At 42.9% G+C, this 22,754-nt stretch overlaps 1 protein-coding gene across 1 annotated transcript in view; it reads left to right on the top strand.

Moving 5' to 3' along the window:
• Kdr (kinase insert domain receptor) overlaps positions 1-18,530 on the top strand; it is a 43,631-nt gene extending 25,101 nt beyond the window's left edge. The window contains exons 19-30 of the mRNA XM_051198617.1: positions 1,430-1,543; positions 2,044-2,132; positions 2,681-2,834; positions 4,580-4,677; positions 7,017-7,139; positions 7,284-7,395; positions 7,612-7,711; positions 8,083-8,188; positions 9,507-9,658; positions 14,398-14,497; positions 14,977-15,062; positions 16,752-18,530. Coding sequence (XP_051054574.1) covers positions 1,430-1,543; positions 2,044-2,132; positions 2,681-2,834; positions 4,580-4,677; positions 7,017-7,139; positions 7,284-7,395; positions 7,612-7,711; positions 8,083-8,188; positions 9,507-9,658; positions 14,398-14,497; positions 14,977-15,062; positions 16,752-16,947 — 1,430 coding nt within the window. The 3' untranslated portion in view covers positions 16,948-18,530. The remainder of the gene's footprint in view (positions 1-1,429; positions 1,544-2,043; positions 2,133-2,680; positions 2,835-4,579; positions 4,678-7,016; positions 7,140-7,283; positions 7,396-7,611; positions 7,712-8,082; positions 8,189-9,506; positions 9,659-14,397; positions 14,498-14,976; positions 15,063-16,751) is intronic.
• The last annotated feature ends 4,224 nt before the right edge of the window (positions 18,531-22,754 follow it).

Below are 22,754 nucleotides of genomic sequence, written 5' to 3' on the forward strand. Positions count from 1 at the left end.
GGGCCCCTGGCTTTTAGTGCCTTTGCACAAACTGGAAACAGTTTTCTCCTTAAAAGTGTCATGTAAGGGCACATGTCCAGGGAGCTAGGATCAACTTGTACAGTTCTGTTTAGTGGTCCTGGTTATATGGGAGAGACTATCTAGTTCTATTAAAATTGTTTCTCAATATATTACAATTGGAATTGAGGAAAGAAGTTTGTTATCAGTAAAAATAGCAGAAGCAAAACCATCATGTTCTTTATAATTCGAACATGCCAAAGAACTTTGTCTGAGAAGGTGTTTTGCAAAGTAAGAGTGTCTATGCACACAGAAGAGGATGTGGGTGTTCTCTTAGACATAGCATGTTTTCATAGTAATGGAGATACAGCCCGGACATTCTGATGAGAGAAGGCTATGTAGGTAAAGCGTCTGCTCCATTTGTGACTGCTTCCATGGAGGGACATGCTGCTGCTTGTCCTTTGCCAGGAGGTGTTGTGCCTTTCAAAGCCTCCCTTCCTCCATTTGCATTTTCTGTCTCAAGATCTCAAGGCTTAAGGTGTGTGTGTGTGTGTGTGTGTGTGTGTGTGTGTGTGTGTGTGTGTGTGTAGAGGGGCCATCAGGCCCTGAGGTGAAACCCATAGCTGTGAGTGAGAGAGAAGTGAGGCTGCCCAAGCAGCATCAAATGCAGTCTTATCCTCACTAGGCTCATGTGCAAGCAGCTTTGCTTATGTGCTGCTCCTGTTAACTTAGTTATTTGGTGCAGACCAATTGGAGTATCAGTACAGACCTGAGCAAATTTACCACATGCATTTATGTGTGTGTGCATGGGTGACTGTGTATGTGTAGAGGTGGGGGGAAGAAGGGAGAGACAGAGAGTGGGAGAGGGAGAGAGAAGGGAGAGAGAGAGGGAGAGAGAGGAGGGGGAGAGAGAATATATATACATTGTTAGAGGACAACTTATGAGAGTCAGTTCTCTCTTTCAACTATGTAGGGCCCAGGATCCCAGGGGGTTTGAATTTAGGGGTTGTTAGGCTCAGTGGCAAGCATCTTTACCCACCCATCCAACTCACTGGTCCCTAGATCTGAGAATATTTAATGTATGGGACCCTTCCCTATGAGTAGTCATTGAAATGATTAGGCCCTCTAAGCAGTCTACTAAACCTGAAATAGAACAGTCCAGTTTTGTAAAGAAAGAGAATCTGGCTGTGATTCCACTGCAAAAAGGTATCCAGCTTTACAAGAAACTCACCTTAGATTCCTTCAAATACCAATCATTCAGGGTTTGCTTAAAGTAAAGCCTTGCTTTCTAATTAGCAAATGAGTTTATATTTGACTTTTTGGAACACACAGCTGTACTCTACCGAGAGAGCATGCTGCATGGTTAAGTGTACCCATCATCCTGTGGCATTGGCCACACTTAACAGTTTCTGTCTTTATTCTGAATTTGTAGAAGGAGCAACACACAGTGAGCACCGAGCCCTCATGTCTGAACTCAAGATCCTCATCCACATTGGCCACCATCTCAATGTGGTCAACCTTCTAGGCGCCTGTACCAAGCCGGGAGGTGAGTAACTGCTATAGCTCTGCCCGCCTGAGTTTGACTCACGATTCTCCATTGGCGTTTGAAGGAAGCAATACTTTGAAGAATCCTAAATGTACTATGCTTCATAGAAATTTAGTGGACACTATAATCAAATGATTCTGTAGCATCCTTCGAATTAAAGAAGGATCTCATCATGGGGAGATGGTTTGTTAGATGGGAAAAACGAACATTCCTTAGACCTTGAAAGGAAAGAAACTCATATCATCTCCCTTTCCTCCCATCCTGCAGTTGTCTCGGTTGATTGCTGATGTTTGGATTATTCATGTAGAATCATCTCTTTGAAAAAGAAAAATTACAATAGGAGGGATTGGTGTCAGCTGATGTCTGCCATCCTGTTCCAGTGAAAAGTTATATGTAGCCTTCTAGAGAAGTTTTGGGCTTGTCAGTATGCTAAGCACATAGTGAAAAGTGTTCATGAAAAGCATTTTTTTCCCTTTCTTAACTCACCATGTTATTTGCAGGGCCTCTCATGGTGATTGTGGAATTCTGCAAGTTTGGAAACCTATCGACTTACTTACGGGGCAAGAGAAATGAATTTGTTCCCTATAAGGTATGTCACTGTCATCTGCCTGAGCATGGTCATACATGAAAGCAGAGCAAAACTCAAAGTGGCTCACATGTGTCTTTTAGTTGGAATTCTTCACATGTTTCCCTGGTTGTCTTAACGTCTGCTTTATCTTCTGGGGATTGTATGCTTCTAATATTTTATTTTTAGGACTTTAATCTCCTGGCCCATTATGATAGTGCTAGATTTGATTAAGGAAAGGGTAGGGCAAAGGGAGCTTTGGCTCTAGATTATATTCTGTCACCTCAGCCATATTTGGCTCTATGGAGGGTACATCTCTCTGTAAAGAGAACACTAATGGCAGTGTGTCTGAGTATTTCTGGAAGCAAAACACTTACCACTTGACACTGAGGAGAAGGAGCTGGGTGTTACAGCAGGAACGGTGCTAAAACTCACCCACATTTCAACTCAGAGACTCTAATCCTAGGATTGTCTTTCTTGTTAGTTTCTAATAATGCAACTGTTTGCGACCTTGCAATGCATTAGAGACCCATTTTGTATTTGAGGAATTTACACATTCCCTTCTTTTCCAGAGCAAAGGGGCACGGTTCCGTCAGGGGAAATACTACGTTGGGGAGCTCCCTGTGGATCTGAAACGCCGCTTGGACAGCATCACCAGCAGCCAGAGCTCTGCCAGCTCTGGATTTGTTGAGGAGAAATCCCTCAGTGATGTAGAGGAAGAAGAAGGTACCTGTCCTTGCTGTCTGTGCCTAATGCACACTCGTGTAGAAAGAGATAATGACAAGATACTCGGCCATGGGGGAAGCTTCATATATGAAAGGAATCTAAACTCCTAGGTAGCATCCAGTCAAACTTGACTAAAATATGGAATCCTGAGATGTCTAGGTAACTAAGTGGGCTAAACTGTCACTAGCAATCAAACCAACACTTGGTCCAATAGTGGATTAGAATTTATTGACAATAGCGGTTCAGGGCTGTGTTCGGAAAGGGGAAGGGAGAGACTTCATTACCATAAGTGGTTCAGACCCAGTAGGAAGTGTGCTTCAGCAGCACAGAGAGATCCTTCGGTATCTCTACCTGACCTTCTCCAAGATGGGTTAGGACATATCTGCCATTTTCACTCCACTCCAACTGGTTTCTCACACCCCCTTCTAGCCATGCTTTATGGTCCCAATGATATTTTAGTGGTATGTATAGGTGGAGCTGGACTCCAGCCTCACTCAAATGCTTCAGTTAGCTCCAGGACACACTGTATGTCTGCTTTAATCAGGAGGAGTGGGCACAGCTGTGGTCAAAGTGACAGGAATGCCTGAGGCCTGGTACTCTTGGGAGTGTGAGTTTAGACAAACCCAATCCCACTTCTGTTTTCCCTGCCATAAGCCAACTGACAGAACTTAATCTAACTTCTTTCTCTTGGAAGCTATATAGGCAGCTGGTAGCTAGGGCTTGTGCTAGAGGGGCATAGGGAAGTTGTCTAGGCTTGCTGTCTTGAGGTCTGCAATTAAGTGGGCCCTGCACCCTCTTGCTCACAAATGGTAGCCAGTGAGCTGGAAATGCAAGGCGTTAGGGCTGGGAGTTGAGGTGTAAATGGTGTGGAATTGCAGGCCTGGGTTTTGTCTCTTTGTCTTTATCTGGAAAATAAAGAGCACTTCACTATTCCTAGCCATATTAATTGAGGAAGAAGTCTCAACCTTCTTAATAGTAACAAGGCTGTTATGGCAATTGAGTTTGTGCTTACTCTAGTCTTGTGTCCAGGAAAGAGACAGTAGCTATATCTTATCTGATCTAAGTTAGGAAAGCATTTCAAAATACCCAGGAGTGCCTCAATGTTTATGTGTATTAGTTGTGTCATAATAAATACTACTAACTTATGTAAACTGGTCTTTCTTTCATGTTGTTGTCCCTCACTCCTAGTCTTGGAGGAAAGTCTCCTTTACAGACCAAACTTCATATGCTTACTGCATGTCTTAAGTTTGAAAGTGAGAGAAATAAATCTCTTTCTGGTATTTTTAGTTATCTGTTGTAGACTGTGGGTTGAACTTTGGTCTTTGTCCCAGGAGACTAAAGCCTGAAGAGAAAAGATTTGATGACCCTCAATATTATTGTTTTATTTTTAGAGTTCTTAATATGAGCTATTGTTTTTTCCCTCAGAGTTCATGGGAAAACAACAACAACTTGAGATAGCAGACTTTAAAAGGTCTTTTTCCTCTCCTTGCTGTCTGCACCGACCTCATCTCTATTCTTCTGGGTTTAGTGGCTCAATTTGACTACGACAGAGAAAAATTTCTTTCCCCAAGAAGTATGATAAAGGCTAATAACTTGGGATTTAGCAAATGGGCAAGTACTCTGCTTCTGTCTCCTGAAATTGGCTCACAGGTCTTGAAGATACCACTCGGGCTGACTTAGAGCAGGGCTGCTGACTGGTGGGAATACTCAATCATACTCAACCATGTCCTCTTGCCTCATCACAGCTGCTGAGGACTTGTACAAGGACTTTCTGACCTTGGAGCATCTCATCTGCTACAGCTTCCAAGTGGCTAAGGGCATGGAGTTCTTGGCATCAAGGAAGGTATGACAGGTCAAGGGAGAGGAAGCTTTCTCTTCAGATCACAGGCTTAGAAATAAGATATCTGCTTGTTTGGAAAGTCATGCACCACTTTCAGGATTCTTAAATGTGTTTCCTTGGGGAGGCTCTCCTACTGCTAATGAAAGGTGACTAGAGGTTTCATGAAATAATTCTTGTAATTCTCATTGACCAACTACTAAGAACTAGGCTTTGTTTTTGATTCTTTTATTTTGTTTTTGTTTTGTTTTGTTTTCAAGACAAGGTTTCTCTGTGTAGCCCTGGCTATCCTGAAACTCGCTCTGTAGACCAGACAGGCTTTTAACTCACAGAGATCCTCCTGCCTCTGCCTCCCAAGTACTGGGATTAAAGGTGTGCTCCACCACAGCCCAGGTGACTAGATAGACTTCTAAGTGCCATAATGGTGAACCAACCAAGACAGCTTTGCAGCTTCCTGGTGTTTACAACACTGGTGGCTGATGAAAGAACCAATAAACAAATAACAGAGAAGGAAGATTAAGTAGAAATAGATATTGTGGGGTAAAGCAGAAAGGACTTGCAGAATGAACAGAAATGCTGTGTTTGTGTGTGCACATGTTAACATGTGTGTACTACAATGTTATACAAGCTAAATGAGGAAGTCTTTACTAAGGATATGACATTTGAGCCTCGAAGAGGTGAGTAGCGTCTTGTAGATATCCTGGTGTAACAGGGTCTATTTTTAATTTATTTTACATCCATCGCCATCCATCAAGAAGTTATTTGTTATTTGTATAATTAGAAGCCAGGAAGGCCAGGCTTCAGATGGGGACGATTAAAACAGCTAAAATTAGAAAGTAGGCCAAACAAAGGCTGAGGTGGGACGTGACAAGTGACAAATATTCCAAAGGTTGTAAACACCACTGAGGTGGGGGGGGGGAGGTTGGTGGAAGTCACTTGGTGACCTTGGGAAGGGGGAGATGTGTAGTCTCACATTTGGTAAGAAAGGTTCATATTATATTCAGGAAAAGCTCTCAGTTGGTGAAGTGTATTTGCTGCAGGTTCCTAGGAGAACAAAAGGCTTTAATATTTCTTTTGTTTTCTTTGTCATTGTAAGGTCCCTTACCCTTATCCCCTACTGCAGTTAAAGTTTCTCAACAGTTTCTGCTGAATACTTCTCATATTCTTATTTCCCAGCGAGAAGGGAGAGGACCAGAGTCCTAGGTCTTTGAGTCTTTTTCAAGGGTTGTTTCAAGGGCCAGAGCTAACTCTTGGGCCAAGTAATTCCTTTTGGCAACTGGAAGAGAGAATTGATATAGTGATTGGAGAGTGGGCAGCTAGAATCCTTTCCTTTCTCTTATAACCACCAGATAGTTTTTTGTTTGTTTGTTTGTTTGTTTGTTATATACATAAATCTCCAGCTGGAAAAAGGAGTTCTTTGCTTGAGAGCAAGTAGAGGTGCTGTCTGCTTTGTGGCCTTTCCAGTTCTATTACTCACGCTAGGCAATGCCATCCTGAATATTCTGGTGCAAGGGAGAATGCTGTATGGACCAGGGGTGCCGGGTAGGATAGAGGCAGTGATTCCCAGTTCCTCTGGTCACTCCTGTGCTGATCCTGGTCTCTCATGGAAGCCTTTCATTCATGTCTAAAGTTCTTCGAGGCTCTTAGTTCCTCTCGGGTGGTGCTTAGGCACTTGTCTGAAGGCTATGATCATAGAGTGACATAGCTACTTCATGGCTGAAAGTCAGGTCCAGTTAGAGGACAGAAATGAGAGGCCACTGGAGGCTTAAGGCCAAGCTCTGGGACACTTTCCAGTGCCCTACAGAATCTAGTCTGCTCGTGATGGCTAGCCTTGCCTGGGTTGACCTTTACTGTAATACCAAGTACTCTGAAGCGGGATGAGTACCACTATGTATGGCTTCCAGATCTAGTCCAGCTTCAGTACCAAATGAAGTAGAACCAAGTATGCCCAACCAATGAGAAGAATCCTTGCTTCTGCTTTCTACATATCGATTCCACATGAATCTATTCTCAGATCTCCTTATAATAACCCAGTTTAAACCTCAGTGGGTGTCAAGCCAAAGGATGTATGGATGTGATCAGAAGCACATATTTTTTAATCTGTGTCCATCATCAGACTGTAACTTAATCATCGAACTCCAAAGGACAGGACTGTTTATGGAATAAGCAGATGTGTCTCAATGAAACACACAAGCCCTTTTCCTGACCTATTAGTATAAAACACCCCAGTCCTTGTTAATTGGTTGGTTCTCTGGTGTTGGATTTTTTTTTAAAGCATGAAGTCACCAGAGATGTAAAAGAGATTAGCTGTGTGGAGACTTATCACAATACTGTTCTTTTCACAGTGTATCCACAGGGATCTGGCAGCACGGAATATTCTCCTATCAGAGAAGAATGTGGTGAAGATCTGTGACTTTGGCTTGGCCAGGGATATTTATAAAGACCCAGATTATGTCAGGAAAGGGGATGTAAGTATCCATGAACTTCATGGTCTATTCAGGTGCAGAATTCAGACTTTGTGGCTCTGTGTTTAAAATCAAGGGAAGCATTTTTTTTTCCTTCAGAAATCCACCAATTTGGGTTCTGATGCCTTACTATCTATCACCACTTAGGCCCGACTCCCTTTAAAATGGATGGCTCCAGAAACAATTTTTGACAGAGTATACACAATTCAGAGTGATGTGTGGTCTTTTGGCGTTTTGCTCTGGGAAATATTTTCCTTAGGTAAGTCACTTCTCTTTGACCCTCTCCTGGGTGGGGGTCCAGGAGCAAAGATGATAATAGTCGACAAGTCCTTTCCTCAAGTAGAATTTCTTAGAAGATTTAGATGGTAAAAATCAAGAAGAAAAAAGCTCTGTAGGTGATAAGAATGTACAAGAGTCAGGCTTAAGGGCTTTTTGTGATGAATTCAAAGCTCACAATGCTCTTACCTTATTCTAGGAGCTTCCCCATACCCTGGGGTCAAGATTGATGAAGACTTTTGTAGGAGACTAAAAGAAGGAACTAGAATGAGGGCCCCTGACTACACCACCCCAGAAATGTAAGACTCTGAAAAACATGTTTCTTTGTTTTCTCACAAATTCTTCCCACTAAGAAGACCAGAGGGCCTTCCATTGTGAGCATCTACGTCATGGCCTAGTTTGTGCTCGGCTCTTTCTTCCATGCCTTCCTCGGTTACCTCAAGTACCATCATCACATTACCGTATTGTCTGCACCAGAGAGCTTTTATTAATGGTTGATAGAGATGCCTGACAAAGAAGACCCTTTTACAGATAGTTGGGTGTCTGAGCACAGATATCTGTGTCTCCTACAGTTTTCTATCTCTGGTTAGCTTCCCACTCCAGTATTATTTTGACCATTCACTCTTGGAAGAACTGCATGCTTAATGAAGCCATTGTCTTGCTTGTCCAGGTACCAGACCATGCTGGACTGCTGGCATGAGGACCCCAATCAGAGACCTTCATTTTCAGAGCTGGTGGAACATTTGGGAAATCTTCTGCAAGCGAATGCTCAGCAGGTTGGTAGCCCTCTACAAAGAGTCCTCAGGTTGAGGGTCTGCTGCCTGAACATTCACAAGGCACCATGTTATCCTCTTGACTGCTGATAAGGGAGCCTCTGTCTTCCAGTTCTGGGTAGTAATGTTTCCTGAAGCCACAATTGCTCTTTAGACCAATAGGATCCTAACTTGTAGCCTGGGAACAGATAACTCTAGTCTGTTCATAAGTTGGAGGAACCTGTTCTCTCCCTCTACCTTGCAGGTTCAAGGGATTGAACTCAAGCCATAAGGCTTGCCTGATGATGCCCTTACCTATTGAGTCATCTTGTTGGTCCTTGCATACTTGGTTTTGTGTTTTGTCTCCAAATGTTCTTCTAAAGTTAAAAAAAAAAAAAAACAAAAAAAAACTGCTGAGTGTGATGGTGCATGTCTGTAATTCAGGAATTCTTAAAGCCGAGGCTAGAAAATCACAAGTTTGAGGCCAGCTTAGGCAGCATAGCATCACTACCTCAAAAAACAAAAGAAACAAACAAAATGAAGCAAACAATAACAAAAAACAAATCTGATTGACTTGCTGATTATCAAAACTGGAAAGAATTTCAAGTAATTTTTAGTCAATTCTTCAGGCAAAGCCAGAACAAAACAAACATGTAAAACCATGACTTTGGCCTCCCTTGGTAAAATGTCAAGCTGTCGGGACAGTTCCACAAGGAATTTTGTTGTTGTTAGATTTTTTTGCTGCTCAGTGTCCCTTGTTCCAGTGGGGGCCAGTTGCTTCCTTCTTCCTTCTGAACACTTGCTGGTGACATCTATTTTCACCAACAAACCTTCCCAAACATTTGAGTGTACTGGATCATCTTGTTATTTCTTTCTCTTGAGACTGCATTACCCAGAATTCCTATGCTCCCCCTGTTTATTGCTTTTCTCCTCACTGCCTTCTGATTTTCCATTGCCTTGGAATGTGGAGGCTCGACTGGAGGCAGTATGCTTTGAAGGTCTGGCTCCTGTGGAGGTCTTTGTGGAGAATTGATTTCTGGGCTCTGGGCTCTCACATCTTGTCCACAGCCATTGCCTGCTTTGTCTTCATGGCAACCATGGCCTCTTGTCCCTTTGCTAATCCGGTTTTTACTTAGTCCCTTTATTAACCTTCTTCCACACATCCCTTTCAAGTGCCCCTTTTTTGTTTCTTTCAACCCTTTTCCAACACAGTCTTCAAGTCTTGTGCTCAGATATGAAAGCGGCACACACAGCCAAGACGCCCCCCTGCCCTTTGTTTCTCATGAAAAGGCCCTTGAAGGATAGCAGCCATAACAATAGCATGCTGTGTTTATTGTTTCAGGATGGCAAAGACTACATTGTTCTTCCAATGTCAGAGACACTGAGCATGGAAGAGGATTCTGGACTCTCCCTGCCCACCTCACCTGTTTCCTGTATGGAGGAAGAGGAAGTGTGCGACCCCAAATTCCATTATGACAACACAGCAGGAATCAGGTATATGGCCAGCATCCCCTGAGGGGGGGCCTTTAAGGCCGGCTCGGGAGATGGGGGTGGGAGGAAGACATTTGGATAGGCTGTCACTTACTACTTCTTGCTAACTGGAATTCTAACCCTCACCAGAGTAGTGCTCCCTAAAGAAGGTCTGGAGGGCTGAACCACCTCCCATCTGTGGCCCATATTGCTGGCACAGCTCTGCCTTTAAGAATTCTAAGCCTTGTGGGAGCAAATAACTAAAATGCCATAGTTTGTTAATCTCCAGGGGAAAAAGAAAGCCATGGTTCAGAGACATCTGTATTAAAATTGTCCCCGTGTACAGTTTCATTAAGGTGAATTAAATGGCTTAGGAAAGACTCAGGAAGGAAGAGTTCTGTGCAAATAGGAAACATACTGAGGGCTCTCTGGTGAAGACACAGCACGCCACAGGCTGTGTCCTGAATGGGGATGTACACGACAGAAGTTTGTCCCCAGTCTGGGTTTCACCATTGTGTTTACCTAACGGGGCGCCTGGGTTTATTTAGAACAAATACCATGCAGTGCAGGCTTGGTCTGTGCAGGGTTCTGCAGGCAGCTTTCCATGTTCTCAGTTAATACCTATGCATGAGGAAAATGCTCATGGGGTTTCCCACAATCCGACGATGTTAATGTTGCCTTTCCTAAGCCCAAGGCAACTTCACTTTGCTTTGGGTATCGTCCTTCTGCAAGCATAACAGCACGGGCGCAGCCTGCTTTTCTGAGTATGCCCAAGCTGCAGGAAGAGGAATGGACAGCTGTGTCCTGTGGGAGGCAGTGGCCCAGCTGTCATGCAGCAAGGAGTTTAAGGAGGTGCAAGACAGACAGACAGAGAGAGAGAGAGAGAGAGAGAGAGAGAGAGAGAGAGAGAGAGAGAGAGAGAGAGAGATTCTTTTTATAACAAGAGCAGTCAAGATTTGCTGAAGATTTTTTTCTGAATATTATCAGATTTCTGCCTATGTGGGAACTCTAGATTTAGGCAAGAAGGTAAACTATCACCTAGGTTGGATGCTGAACACAGGTCTTAGTTCTACCACCTAAGGCAGGGCAAAATATTGTGATTATAGATGTAGACATGAGAGCTTGGTGAAACCAGATATGATGCCAGGGTCTGCCTTTTAGTAGCTGTGTAGCAAGTCCTATATTATTTACTCCCTCCGCCAACCCAGTTTCTTTGTTAAGGAAGGCACGGCCACTGTTTGTGAATGGCCAATTGGAGGATTGCACGCTACGATGTATTTCTAAGTTCCTGGCACTTGAAGGCACTTCATAGAGGACAGCTGTTAAGAGAACGGCTTCCCACCCTGCCTTGGAGATGAATCCAACTCCTCTGATTCTAGACTTAGGGCCACCTTCCAAGGAGAGCATCTCAGAGACGAAGAGTCTTGAAGTGAAACTCCCCTGTATGCAAAATCTTACTCCATTTTGGCTTGACCACTGTTGCCGCCATGGTGTGTTTGTTGCCTTCTCCTTAGTCAGAGAGCCATCTGATGGCTCACTGTCCTCCTCATGCCCTGTGACCAGGCAGAGGAGAGTTCAGGGCTTGACCATTTGGCTTTCTGGGCTCTTGGAATGTGGTGATAAGCAGGAGATGAAGTCCTGTTTGGGTGACAGAAGTACCAGTGTGAGCTGGGGCTAAAAAAGGACTTGCTAACATTTATCCCCAAGAGTGCGGACCAATGTGACACCATGCTTTCAGCCCAGCCAGGCGTGGCTCAGATTTTCTGCCTCTGAGTTTTGAAGGAGCCTTCCCAGACTAGGTTCTCTTTTAGCTATCCATAAACTGAAAACTTAAACAGAAATTGGAAGCTTTTGTTTGCATCTCCTCTCAAGTCCCCTGTTTGTCTTTTTCTAAACAACAAAGCCCTCTGTCACCTCACAGTGATGTAAACAAAGACAGTGAAGGTGTGAGGTATGAGCACACACTGCACACGGCAGTGACAGTGCAGGACTCTCGTGCTGTCCAGCTTCTCTGGGGAAAATACACCCAGGCTAAGGCACCTCCCAGGGCATGTTCTATCTATTCCCATGCTTCCAGACGATCAGAGAAGCCAAGCCTTTCTGGCTTTGTTTCTTCCTTATACTTTTCAACTCTATTGCATTATAAATAGAGTTGGGCAGGGACATCACTGTGGGAGACAGTCTCTTGATTTGTTGCCCCTTTAAACTATTTTTAAAATATTTGTTCAATAGTTATGAGAAGAGGCAGAGGAGTGGGGGCAGGGAACACCACTTATGTCTAGACTTAGCTTTGTCTCCAATTTTCCCCATGGATCCTCTCTGGCCCCAAATGTGCATGCTTCCTGCAAGAAAACCCATATTCCCTGGGCTCGTCTCTCTTAGAGGGCAGTATGTGGACCAACTGTGGTTGCTTTGTCATTTTCTCTGGGAGTTTCACCTCCCATTACAAGCAGTTTAACAGAGATTTCTTTGCAGTTCTCTTCCAGAGCAAGGCTTCGGTACACACTATTTTCCTCACTCTGAGTATTTGCTAGTGGTAATTAAATACCCATGGTGGATTGATGCCTGAGAGAGCCTGCTAGCTGTCTAGCCTTTCCTTGATTTGGCCATCATGTTAGATGACTTGAAATAGGACTGTTCTTTCTCTACCTTTCATCTACTCAACACTCCATACTGACACCACCCACCCATTCACCACAAGGTCAGTGCACATGTGGGAACCAGAACAGTGCTGTGAACACAGTAGGTATTTAATGAATATTTGAGCAACATGTCTTTGACTCTCTTCTTTCTTTCCCATCCTGATACTCCAAGGGAGTCATGTGGAATAGGGTGAGAAAAACCAACCCCATGTGGGTTTTAGAGCCTGCAAACTTGAGTGTCAGTCCTGGTTCTAGCCTTTACCTGCCATTTTCTCATTAAACCTTGGCTTTTTCATCTCCCAGTGAGAAATAATGAGAGATCAGTATGGGAGACTGTGGGGAGCAGATGCAAGGAGATCTTGAGAAATACTTTGTCATTTGTGAGGACCATATTGTTTTAAAATCATTGGGTTCAGAATTCAAGGGTCTGAGTCTTCTAAGGAAGCTATGTGCTATCCATGCCTAGTTACTCTGCTGGGTTCACCCCTCAGATATCTATGGAATTTTGTCACTGCTTCAAACCTCATTTGCATTCCCTTTCTTTAATCAGATTCCCTGCTTTCCTGCTAGATAAGTGTGAAGTCTTCTAACTGGCTTTCCTGCCTCTGGTCTTATCCTTCTCAATCACAGCCAACTTTCAAAAAAAAAAAAAAAAAAAATTGTAGCTGGTCATGCCAATCCCGTGCTTAAAATTTTTCAGTGGCTCTCACAACTGTAGTGTAAGATTCTAGCTGTGTAGTTTTGGACCAGTGGATTTTGGAGGGGTTGTCATGAAGATGCCATGAGGTGATATCTGAAGAGTATAAATACTCTTCATTGCCTGACCTGTCTGTGGTAGATCCCCAAAGGTCTTCCTGACTGAGGGAATAGTCATGGTCCCAGCCGTCTTTGACGGTCACTGCTTTCAAGGACCGGAGTCAGTAGGAAATGGGCTTTGCTTGTTCTGTGTATTGCTTGTCCTCTTTCCTGTGGAGTCTCCTGAGGCCTCCCTCAGGAGTGTCACTGGGAAGCTCAGTCTCCCCTCTGTGTGGGGAGGAAACGACCTCTTGGGGAAGAGAAGAGGCACTCAGCTTCCAGTCTTCAACTCTGACCCAACTGTGCACTGTGCCAGCAGGCTGCTTGTCCTGGGACAAGAGTGAAGAATATGTTTATTGTCACCATGAACCCTTCCTGTAAAAAGGACTTCTCTTACCTCCCTTTGGGCTGTAAGATGTTTGGATAGGTTTTTTGTTTTGTTTTGTTTTGTTTTTGGACTCCCCCAATGTCGAGTGGTAAGGAAGAACAACCTCCAGGGAGAGATGATGAGTTGTCTGTCCAGTCTCCTTGAAGGTCTTTGGAATTCAAAAGAGAAAGCAAATGCTTGCTGATAGTTTTGTTGCTTCTTCAGAACACCAAACTTGACATTTGCCATGTCATTCACCTTCCCAACAACCTTGTGAGCTAGAAAGAATAGCTATTAGCTACAAGTGTTTAAAATAGAGGGATGGAGCCATGACTTTTATTTCTATAGTCGGTGTTAGACTCAAAACTAGGCAGAGTGTCTTGAGACTCTGAAACATTGCTGAGTTAAGACTCAGCCCACCTCCCTCTGTGCCCTAGATCTGTATTTCATGGAGAAGGAAGACGTTGACTTGAGATCACTGCCTAGCACAGTATCCTTTAGAGAAACCAAAGGTGTTTCCTATGCCCAGGCATCCCTGTCAACACTGTGTAGAGCACTTTTCTTTGAAGATGACTAGAAAAATGGAAAGCATGCAACAATACATCCAGCGCTCACTAGAGGAATCCCATCTAGTCAGGGCCATGAGAAGGTAGCTGCTGTTGAGTCAGCTGCCATTGACCTTAGCTCAGCACTGGGCCTCAGAAACATGATTCACCACAAGCACAGGGTCTCCCTTACTCTTCTCAGTTCTATTATACTTTTAAATGGACCTTCACAGGAAATTAAACCTTTCGTGTGTGCTAGCAAAGAATGATTTTTGTTTTTCTTCTTTCCAAAGGATGTTTTGAAGGTTGTTATTAAACTTGTGGTTGAACAAGAATGAACTTAGGTATCACTTGAGGCATCCACAGCCAAATATACCACCACTCAAACACAAATAAATATGTGCTCTCTTGCAGTCAGTATCTGCAGAACAGTAAGCGAAAGAGCCGGCCAGTGAGTGTGAAAACATTTGAAGATATCCCACTGGAAGAACCACAAGTAAAAGTAATCCCAGATGTAAGTACATCTTTTATAAATAGTCATAGAAATAATACTCAAGGTGAAATACTAGCTAGATAAATATTAGCCTAAGCGTTTGAGTCTTGGAACCTCATTAAGGCTTTCCTTGAGGGCATATGCCATGGGGTCATTATGGAGATGGATCTTTGGCTTTGCTGTAGGAAAGGCACCTGGACCAAGGTTCAAGATAGTCCAACTGTATATCCAACTTCACATAACTGCACACGGTGTCACTGTGCAGAGAGAAGGAAACTCCAGCATCCTTGGTTGCCGTGTGTCTTCCCTCTTTCCTTGGCCTAAATCCACTTCCTGGAAGCATTTGCTTCTTTTGTGGCTTACACAGTCTCTGGTTGCCATACCCTCACCCTCCTTGGCAGGACACTGAATCATATTATACACTAGATGGATTGAGAAATGAATTTAAAGGAGCTGGTCCTTTGTATATTCACTGTGTCGTCTCATTGTCTCCTAAAAAGGACAGCCAGACGGACAGTGGGATGGTCCTTGCATCAGAAGAGCTGAAAACCCTGGAAGACAGGAACAAATTATCTCCATCTTTTGGGTAAGAATCAGCCAAATATGAAAGACCTTTGCAATAGGAATTTCTCAAAGGACCTAATAAAGACATTCAGTGTAGATGACATTTCCCCTTTGGATGTCTTTGAATGTTGATGTTGTTAATACCCAAAATTAACGATTTGATAAAGAACTGAAATAAACCAAACAATGAAATTGATACATCTGAAAAAAATCTGAAGTGAGTTAGACGGTTTAGTCAATTTCTAATCACCAAATTTATGAAGGTTGTATACCTTCTGGGCATATTGATATGGGTCAGCATATTGACTGTGACCAGTAGTTTATGTGGTCCTGGGCAAACATCAGCAGATACCATGATCCTGAAGAGTTATGAGTTTGCAGTCTGAAGGATTTTCAAACCTGGACTTAATTGTCTTTATTTGTAATTAAGAGGATATGGAAATAGATACATAGTCACTTATTTAATATACTTAAATATTATTATTTGAATCATTGCCTTTTCAGTTGTGGGAAAAGTATTGTTTGATCTTGAGTCATTTGTCTCTCATGGTTCAACAGGAATGTGTAGTTGCTTTGATCAAGTGTACCTGATTTAAACATAAGAATTTGTGAGAATCTATAGTTAAGAGAATAATGAGATAATAGTAGCCATTTATTTGCTTATAGGTTGTTCATTCTAGATAGGAATACAAAAGATTCGATCTACCTATAATAGGACTGCTGTATGAGATGGGAGTCCCCATGGGTTTTTGAGCAATGCCTTTACAATGGTAACAGTAAATTTTGCTTTTTCTTTTAAGGCTCAGTGAGAAATCATGAGGGCCAATCATATGCTTCTTTTGTTGATTCCAACTATACTTATCCAGAACTACAAAGTGGCTAACTTCATGCCATTGTTTGAGACATGAATTAAGTTTGGTGTGGGGAGGGAGGAGTGAATTGAAAGGGGAAAAATGTATTTCTAGTTCTTTGAACCTACTTTAAACCATATCTTAACACAGAATAAATAAACTCTTTTTTTGTGGTTTTTATTATGAATAATGAGGCTAAGGCCCCTAAAAGGGCAAACCCTGAGCTTTTCAGTCCACACAGCCTACATTTGTTAGTTTTGACATGATTGCTATGTCATTGAAACATTCTCCAGTTGCTGCTGAGAGACTGAACCCCCAATTTGTCCAAAGAATGTGGTTTTGATGAATAAAAAGCAGTTTTTGACATGTCCGACTTGATTCGCACACACTCAGGGGTTTTTTTTTTTTCTCTACGAATTTATTAACATCTTTCATAAGCCATGTAGTCTTCAAAATGAGCAAACAGGAAAAACACAAATGAACTTTTAGACCATCCCAGCTTCCTTCAATATCATGAAAGAGACCCTTTGGCTCCAATCACTGTATACAAACTTGTCAATCATCAAGGCTGTAAAACTGTTCCATTGGTTGGGGCTCTGCATACCTCAGCAGAACTGCCTTTTATCTCATCTCAGGCTTGAAAGACTTGGACCTGAATAAGAGGACTTATCTGCAACTACTAACTCATGTTAGTACCTGAAAGTAGACCTTGTCTGAGTGAACCTGATAGGCTGATTAGGGAAGGGAGATAGGGGCTGGTGTTTCTGGAGGAGATTCCACCTCAGGGGACTGAGTAAGTGTGAAAAGCCAAGGGGCCATCTTCTTCCTTTCAACTCATCTGGTCGCCATTTCTTCCACAGTGGGATGATACCCAGCAAAAGCAGGGAGTCAGTGGCCTCAGAAGGCTCCAACCAGACCAGTGGCTACCAGTCTGGGTACCACTCAGATGACACAGACACCACTGTGTACTCCAGCGAGGAGGCAGAACTTTTAAAGCTGATGGAGGCTGCAGTGCACCCTGACTCTGGGACCATGCTGTGCTCACCTCCTGTGTAAAAGGAGGCACTTCCACCCCACTCCCTAAGTCTTGGAATTCATGTGAGAGGTGCTGCTTAGATTTTCAAGTGTCGTTCTTTCCATTACCCGGAAGTAGCCACATTTGATTTTCATTTCAGAAGGACCTCAGACTGCAAGGAGCTAGTCCTCAGGGCATCTACAGAGAAGATACCCCATGACCCAAGAATGTGTTGACTGTATTTTCTTTTCATTTTAATATTGTGTATAAAGTGCCCTGCTATGGATCTTACTGCCAGTTAAAACAAAAGCCATTTGAACAGTGGCTCTGTCCTCCAAGAAGTAGCCATGCCAGGGCAGTGGACACCTCTGTGAATTGGGTGAGATGGGCAATGTTAGTGCTTTGTGTGTTAAAGATGGGTGAGATGTGTAATGGCTGAGTCTACCTAAAAGGCTTTGTTGAGGATGTGGGCTAGGAGCCAAGTGTGGGATGTGGACTGATAGGAAGGAAGGCGCAGGCTCTCTTGGAGAGCGGCTGGAGCCTGCAGATGCATTGTGCTGGCTCTGGTGGAGGTGGGCATGTGGCCTGTCAGGAAATGCAAAAGCAGTCGGCAAGGTTTCTGGTTTTAGAAGGTTGCGTGCTCTTTGCAGTTGGCCTATAGGCGAGTTCCCTGTGCTGTTTCCTACTCCTAATGAGAGTTCCTTCCGGACTCTTACGTGTCTCCTGGCCTAGCCCCAGGAAGGAAATGATGCAGCTTGCTCCTCATCTCCCAGGCTGTGCCTTAATTCAGAACACCCAAAGAGAGGCCATTTGGTAAGGGCTCCCTTTCATGTTGAAGTGCACAGTGCAACTCAGGGTTTCTGCTGGATGGATACCCACGCGCCTCCCTGGTGGCAGTGTCTGAGGCCATATACAGTGGGTTCTGTGTCAAGCTGTGGTGGCAAAGTCTCAGACAGGATGTATTCATTTGTTCTCTCTACAAAGCCACTCCACTCTCATCCCCAGTTCTCAGTACTTTAGCTTTGTGGCCTGTTGATGGCAGAAACTCTGAATTGGTTTGTTCACTCTGCAGATAAATAATCGTTAGCCAGATTTCAAAATTGCCTTATAGCCAAGGTTATAACATCTACTGTATCACTTAGAATCTTAACATATAAAGCTATGTCTACTGGTTTTTGCCCTTGTGCTTATGTTTTCAAAGAAGAAACTGTACTTTTCATTTGGTACCATAGTGTGAAAAGCTGGGAACAATGACTGTAAAACATGCTATGGCACATATATTTATAGTCTGTTATGTAGAAAAAATGTAATATATTAAAACTGTATATTATATATAATGAACCTTGTACTATTCACATTTTGTATCAGTATTATGTAGCATGACAAGGGTTATAATGCTCTCAGCAGCTAATGTTTTATTAAAACCATTGACGAACTCAAAGGAATCCTTTCACAGGAGATGCGCAGCTATACCTATCATTTTTCTCATCTCAAACAGAGGAGGAGGAATCAGATACAATGTGAGTGCAGTCCACTTTTCCTTGTTCTCTATTCTTATAAAGAATATTTTCATCAAATGTTTATAATGCTTTATAAACCAATAAATGTATTCCGAGTAAAAAGATGCAGTGTATCATGTTATCACAACTATTCCGTGCCCCTCTTAACCACTTTGTTGTCATTCCAATCATATTTCATACAGCAACTCAGCCTTGTCACATCCCGAGCACTGGTGACATTGTTAACACATGGACTGAGACAAATAGTTCCATGGCCTTGCCTTGAACCTCAGAACTCAGGGGAGTCATATGGCGTGGCAGAGCTGGGGGCAGGGAGCAGATGCTCCACTGTCTACCTAAGGCAAGGGTGTGTAGTAAGACCCACTGTTAGCATTTTTGAATGACTGCTTTTACTCAAATTCAGAGAGCAAACAAATCCTCAGCACCAGTACATATCTCCACCTTCAGTAATGCCGAATGCCGTTCTTTGCTTGTGTTTTGAAGACAGGGTCTTTAGCCCAAGCTAGCCCCCAACTTATGCAGCCAAGAATGGTTTAGAACTTATGATTCTCCTCCCTCTACTTCCACATTACTGGGATTCCAGACCGCGGACCACCATACCTGGTTTAATTGGTGTGTTTTTGTAAATATAAGATATTGAAATACTATCTAATCAAATATGGCCATCTTTTAAAATGGCTTTTAGGTTTTTCTGGTTGTGTTATCATAAGCACTTTTCCTGAAATCTAAAGTAACACCAAAATTCATTCATGGTTTCCCCCCCCCTTTGATTGTATTTTCATTTATCTTCTTTTCATACATGAATGAAGTTCATATAAGGTCTAAGTTTCCGTGATATTTTTGCAAGCAGATTGTCAAACATGGCGGCAGTTCCATTTATGAGCTGTAACTCTTCCTTCCTGAAGCTGGAGAGCTGTCTTGTGCATTACTTTTCAGCCCCTACCATCTTACTGAGATCTTCTCCCCAACCTTATGATGAAGAAAGTAGCTGTGCGTATGTGTATTCCTAACAGCCAGGGACATGGGCTGGGATGGGTGAACCCGGGACCCTATGGGGAATTCCTCTCCCTTCCCTTAATCTGGCCTCTTCCAGTAAATGAATGGAAAGAGAGCCTAGGCTACTCAGGACAGAAAGACCACAGAGAAAAACAGAGCTTTCTGAACTTTGGGGGGTAAAAAGGTTTTCTTTCTCACAGATGGCTCCTGGCATGTTTCTGATGTCAGGAGTCTGGATTCAAGTGAAATTCTGTGCCCTGTGAAGAGTGCTTTTCTCGCCCTGTGAAGGATGATTAGAGGCAGGGAGTGGCCTCTACCTCCCTGCTGGCTGTCTTCCACATGTTGTTGCTTAGCTGTTCTCTCTCCCCTTTCCTACCCCTGCATTAAAGGAATAGCAGTAGCATTTTAGAGTGCTTCTTGCTTGGTCTTAGGTTCCAAACTTTAATTGGAGGCATCTGATATGTTGAAGTGAGGCTTTGCCCACACCTCCAGGGGCTTCTGCCCTCCTTCCTTCATGTCCTCCGAATGTCCTCTGTGTGCCCACCTTCCGTTCCTCTGCCAGCCAGTCCCTTTATTGCCTGTTTTTCACCTGTATTACATTTCTACTCCATAGCATCACAGGAAAGAGAGCTGGGGGGAGGTTCAAGTTTCTAATCCCTGGCCAGCTTCCCATCAATGCACACATTCTTCTGTCCTTTGCAATGAAAAGAGCGGAGAAAAGTAAAAGTCATAGCCTACTACCTCTAAGTAGTTAACTTAACCCAACTTTCCCATCTCCGTTGGCATCTTCTTTTCTACCTCCGAGTGGGGCATGTATCCTCTGGTGGTAAAATTTATGCAAGCCTAGAGAAACTTGGGTTAAAAGATCCTTTTCCTATACAGCTATCTGCACGAAGGAGTAATGGGCATGTCCTCATTCTTGGATAGGCAGTGAGAGCACAGTTTTAAAGGGCTTACATTCCACTTTTTAAAAACCATGCTTTTGGACTGGCTAATAGTGCTTGCTGATCATTAAAAGGACTCATTGTCTGATAACACAGCACCCATTACTGATAACTTCAGATCCTAGATAGATACATGATGGCTTCTGGCTTCTGAGGACACCTGAACATACATGACATACACCTATACTTACCTACTTTCCTACCTACTTACCTACACACACACACACACACACACTAAAATTGCACTTTTAGATGAATCTCTTTCATGAAGGAGATAGACATAAGCAAAATTTTGTATACATTTTTTGAGAGCAACTTGAACTCCTTTAGTGGGAAAAGTTGGAGAATTTCCCTACATGATAAAGAAATTAATAAGGTGAAATAAAATGGTTTATTTTTTGAAAGTGGTGGAATCTGGGAGGAGTGGTGAGAGCTCTTTCCTATTCAGGTTGAGCTGATGTGGTAGACACACCATTACTTAGGGCATGGAGTTAGGAGAAAGTGTTCGGGCCAGAACCAGTGATAACATAAAGGTTGCAGTAAAATGTCAGCAACATCAAGTTTTAAAGTGTCCTAAGAAGACATCAAGTTATACCTGAGATTCTTCTCTCGAGCATGGAACTTTCAGTTTCTTGGCAGTTCAAAAGCATCAACCTCAGCAGTTTCACTGTTTTTTGTTTTATTTCTTTTAAGTTTAAATATAAAGGAATACAGAGATAATATGCATCTTAATGTTTTATTCCAATTTCTTTTTTATAGAAAGTAATTTATAGTATCGGGTAGGTGAACTTGATGGCTACCGTGTCCTCTTATACGTTATTTCTGTGATTTCTTAAATTCGAGAGCCCTTGCTAAGGAAAAAGAGTAGAGAAGAAGAAAACTGGCCACTTCTCTAGTTTTGCTCCAATTTTGTTGTCTTTTCCCTTTTTATAGTAGATGATATGTTAGAGTACCTCCCATATATTTTCTGTTGCTACAGTTAAATACCATGGACATGGTTTACAAGAGGCATTTACTTTTTTCAAGACACAAGGGTTGGAAAGCCTAATACCAAAGTGTGGTCCTCTGGTGATGGCCTTTTTGCTGCATGGTAAGGTCATGGAAGTGTATCACAGGCCACGGGGAGCAAATATTCTAGACCACACATCTCTCCCACATCCTGTTAATCCATTTGTGCCATCTGGGAGCCCAAATTTCATGATTTCACCTAATTCCAATTGCTTCTGAAGGTCTCACCTCCAATTATCATCACCATATGACTTTGGGGATTAGGTGTTATTTATTCATTGTTTTTAACACATGTACATTAAGAGAGCATACTAACCATAGTAGGGGAATGGATCCAGGAAGGTGTGCAGGATTTTTTCAGTTGAGGATTCCCTTACAGTGTTGAATCTGGGGCTGTGTGCAGCTCACAGAACACGGAATACAGACTCACATTTCAGGAGTCCTCTGAGCTGGTATGGCCAGCAGAAGAGTAATAGGATCCTGGTGCTGAGAATGGGAGCTCTCTCTAAGCTAATATATCTTATCCTGATAAAGAGGAGTGAAAACATTCCACATTCCATGGAGGAAATAACTGGAAATGAAAACCCAAGTACAAGGCTAGATCAACAGGAAGCTACTAGAAGAGGCTAGATTGAAGAGAAGCAGTAATAACTCATAATATTTCCCAGGTTAATAAGGACACTGGTCCATAGTATCCTATAACATATATGGACGTAAAGCAAGGCTCCTTATCAAAATAAAAGGGGCTCCAAACTCAGCCCTTAATATTAAACTTTAAGCGAGCAATCTTTTGTTGGTTTGCTTATATTCAACTCTATCCATACAATGATTACAGTGTGCCAGATAGTCTTGCTGAACATTTAATAACTCATTAAAGTAACAGCTTCTTGTATCAATGTTTTACATGCTGCTGTGAAAGAACTACCTGGTAAGAAGTATGTCAGGGAAGGACATGGATTTTGTCTCAGAGTTTAATGATAGAGCCTTTGTGAATGGGAGGACAGAGAAGCAGTAGCAGCCATGTGAAGCCTCTGGGTCTGCAGTTGGGAAACAGGGAGGGATGAACACTGGTACTCAGCTCACTTTTTTCTCTTTTATTCAGTCTGGGACTTCATGGATGGTGTTACTCATGGTCAAAATCTCTAGTTAGATCTTTTCCAGAGGCTGTTCTCCTAGGTGATTCTAAATTCCACCAAGTTGAGAAGACTAGCCATCATAGTATCCTAACATTAATGGGAGGATATCCAGGGCAGGATACACAGAGAGAACCCCATGAATGGTTTCCACAGTGTTTACTAAGGATCAACTCTAAAGACAGACATCCTACAGGTAGAGGGACTGACTGTGCAAAAACACTCTACAGGTAGGGGGTACTGACTG

This window comes from Phodopus roborovskii, unplaced genomic scaffold, assembly GCF_943737965.1.
Source record: "Phodopus roborovskii unplaced genomic scaffold, PHOROB, whole genome shotgun sequence".
Lineage (NCBI taxonomy): Eukaryota > Metazoa > Chordata > Mammalia > Rodentia > Cricetidae > Phodopus > Phodopus roborovskii.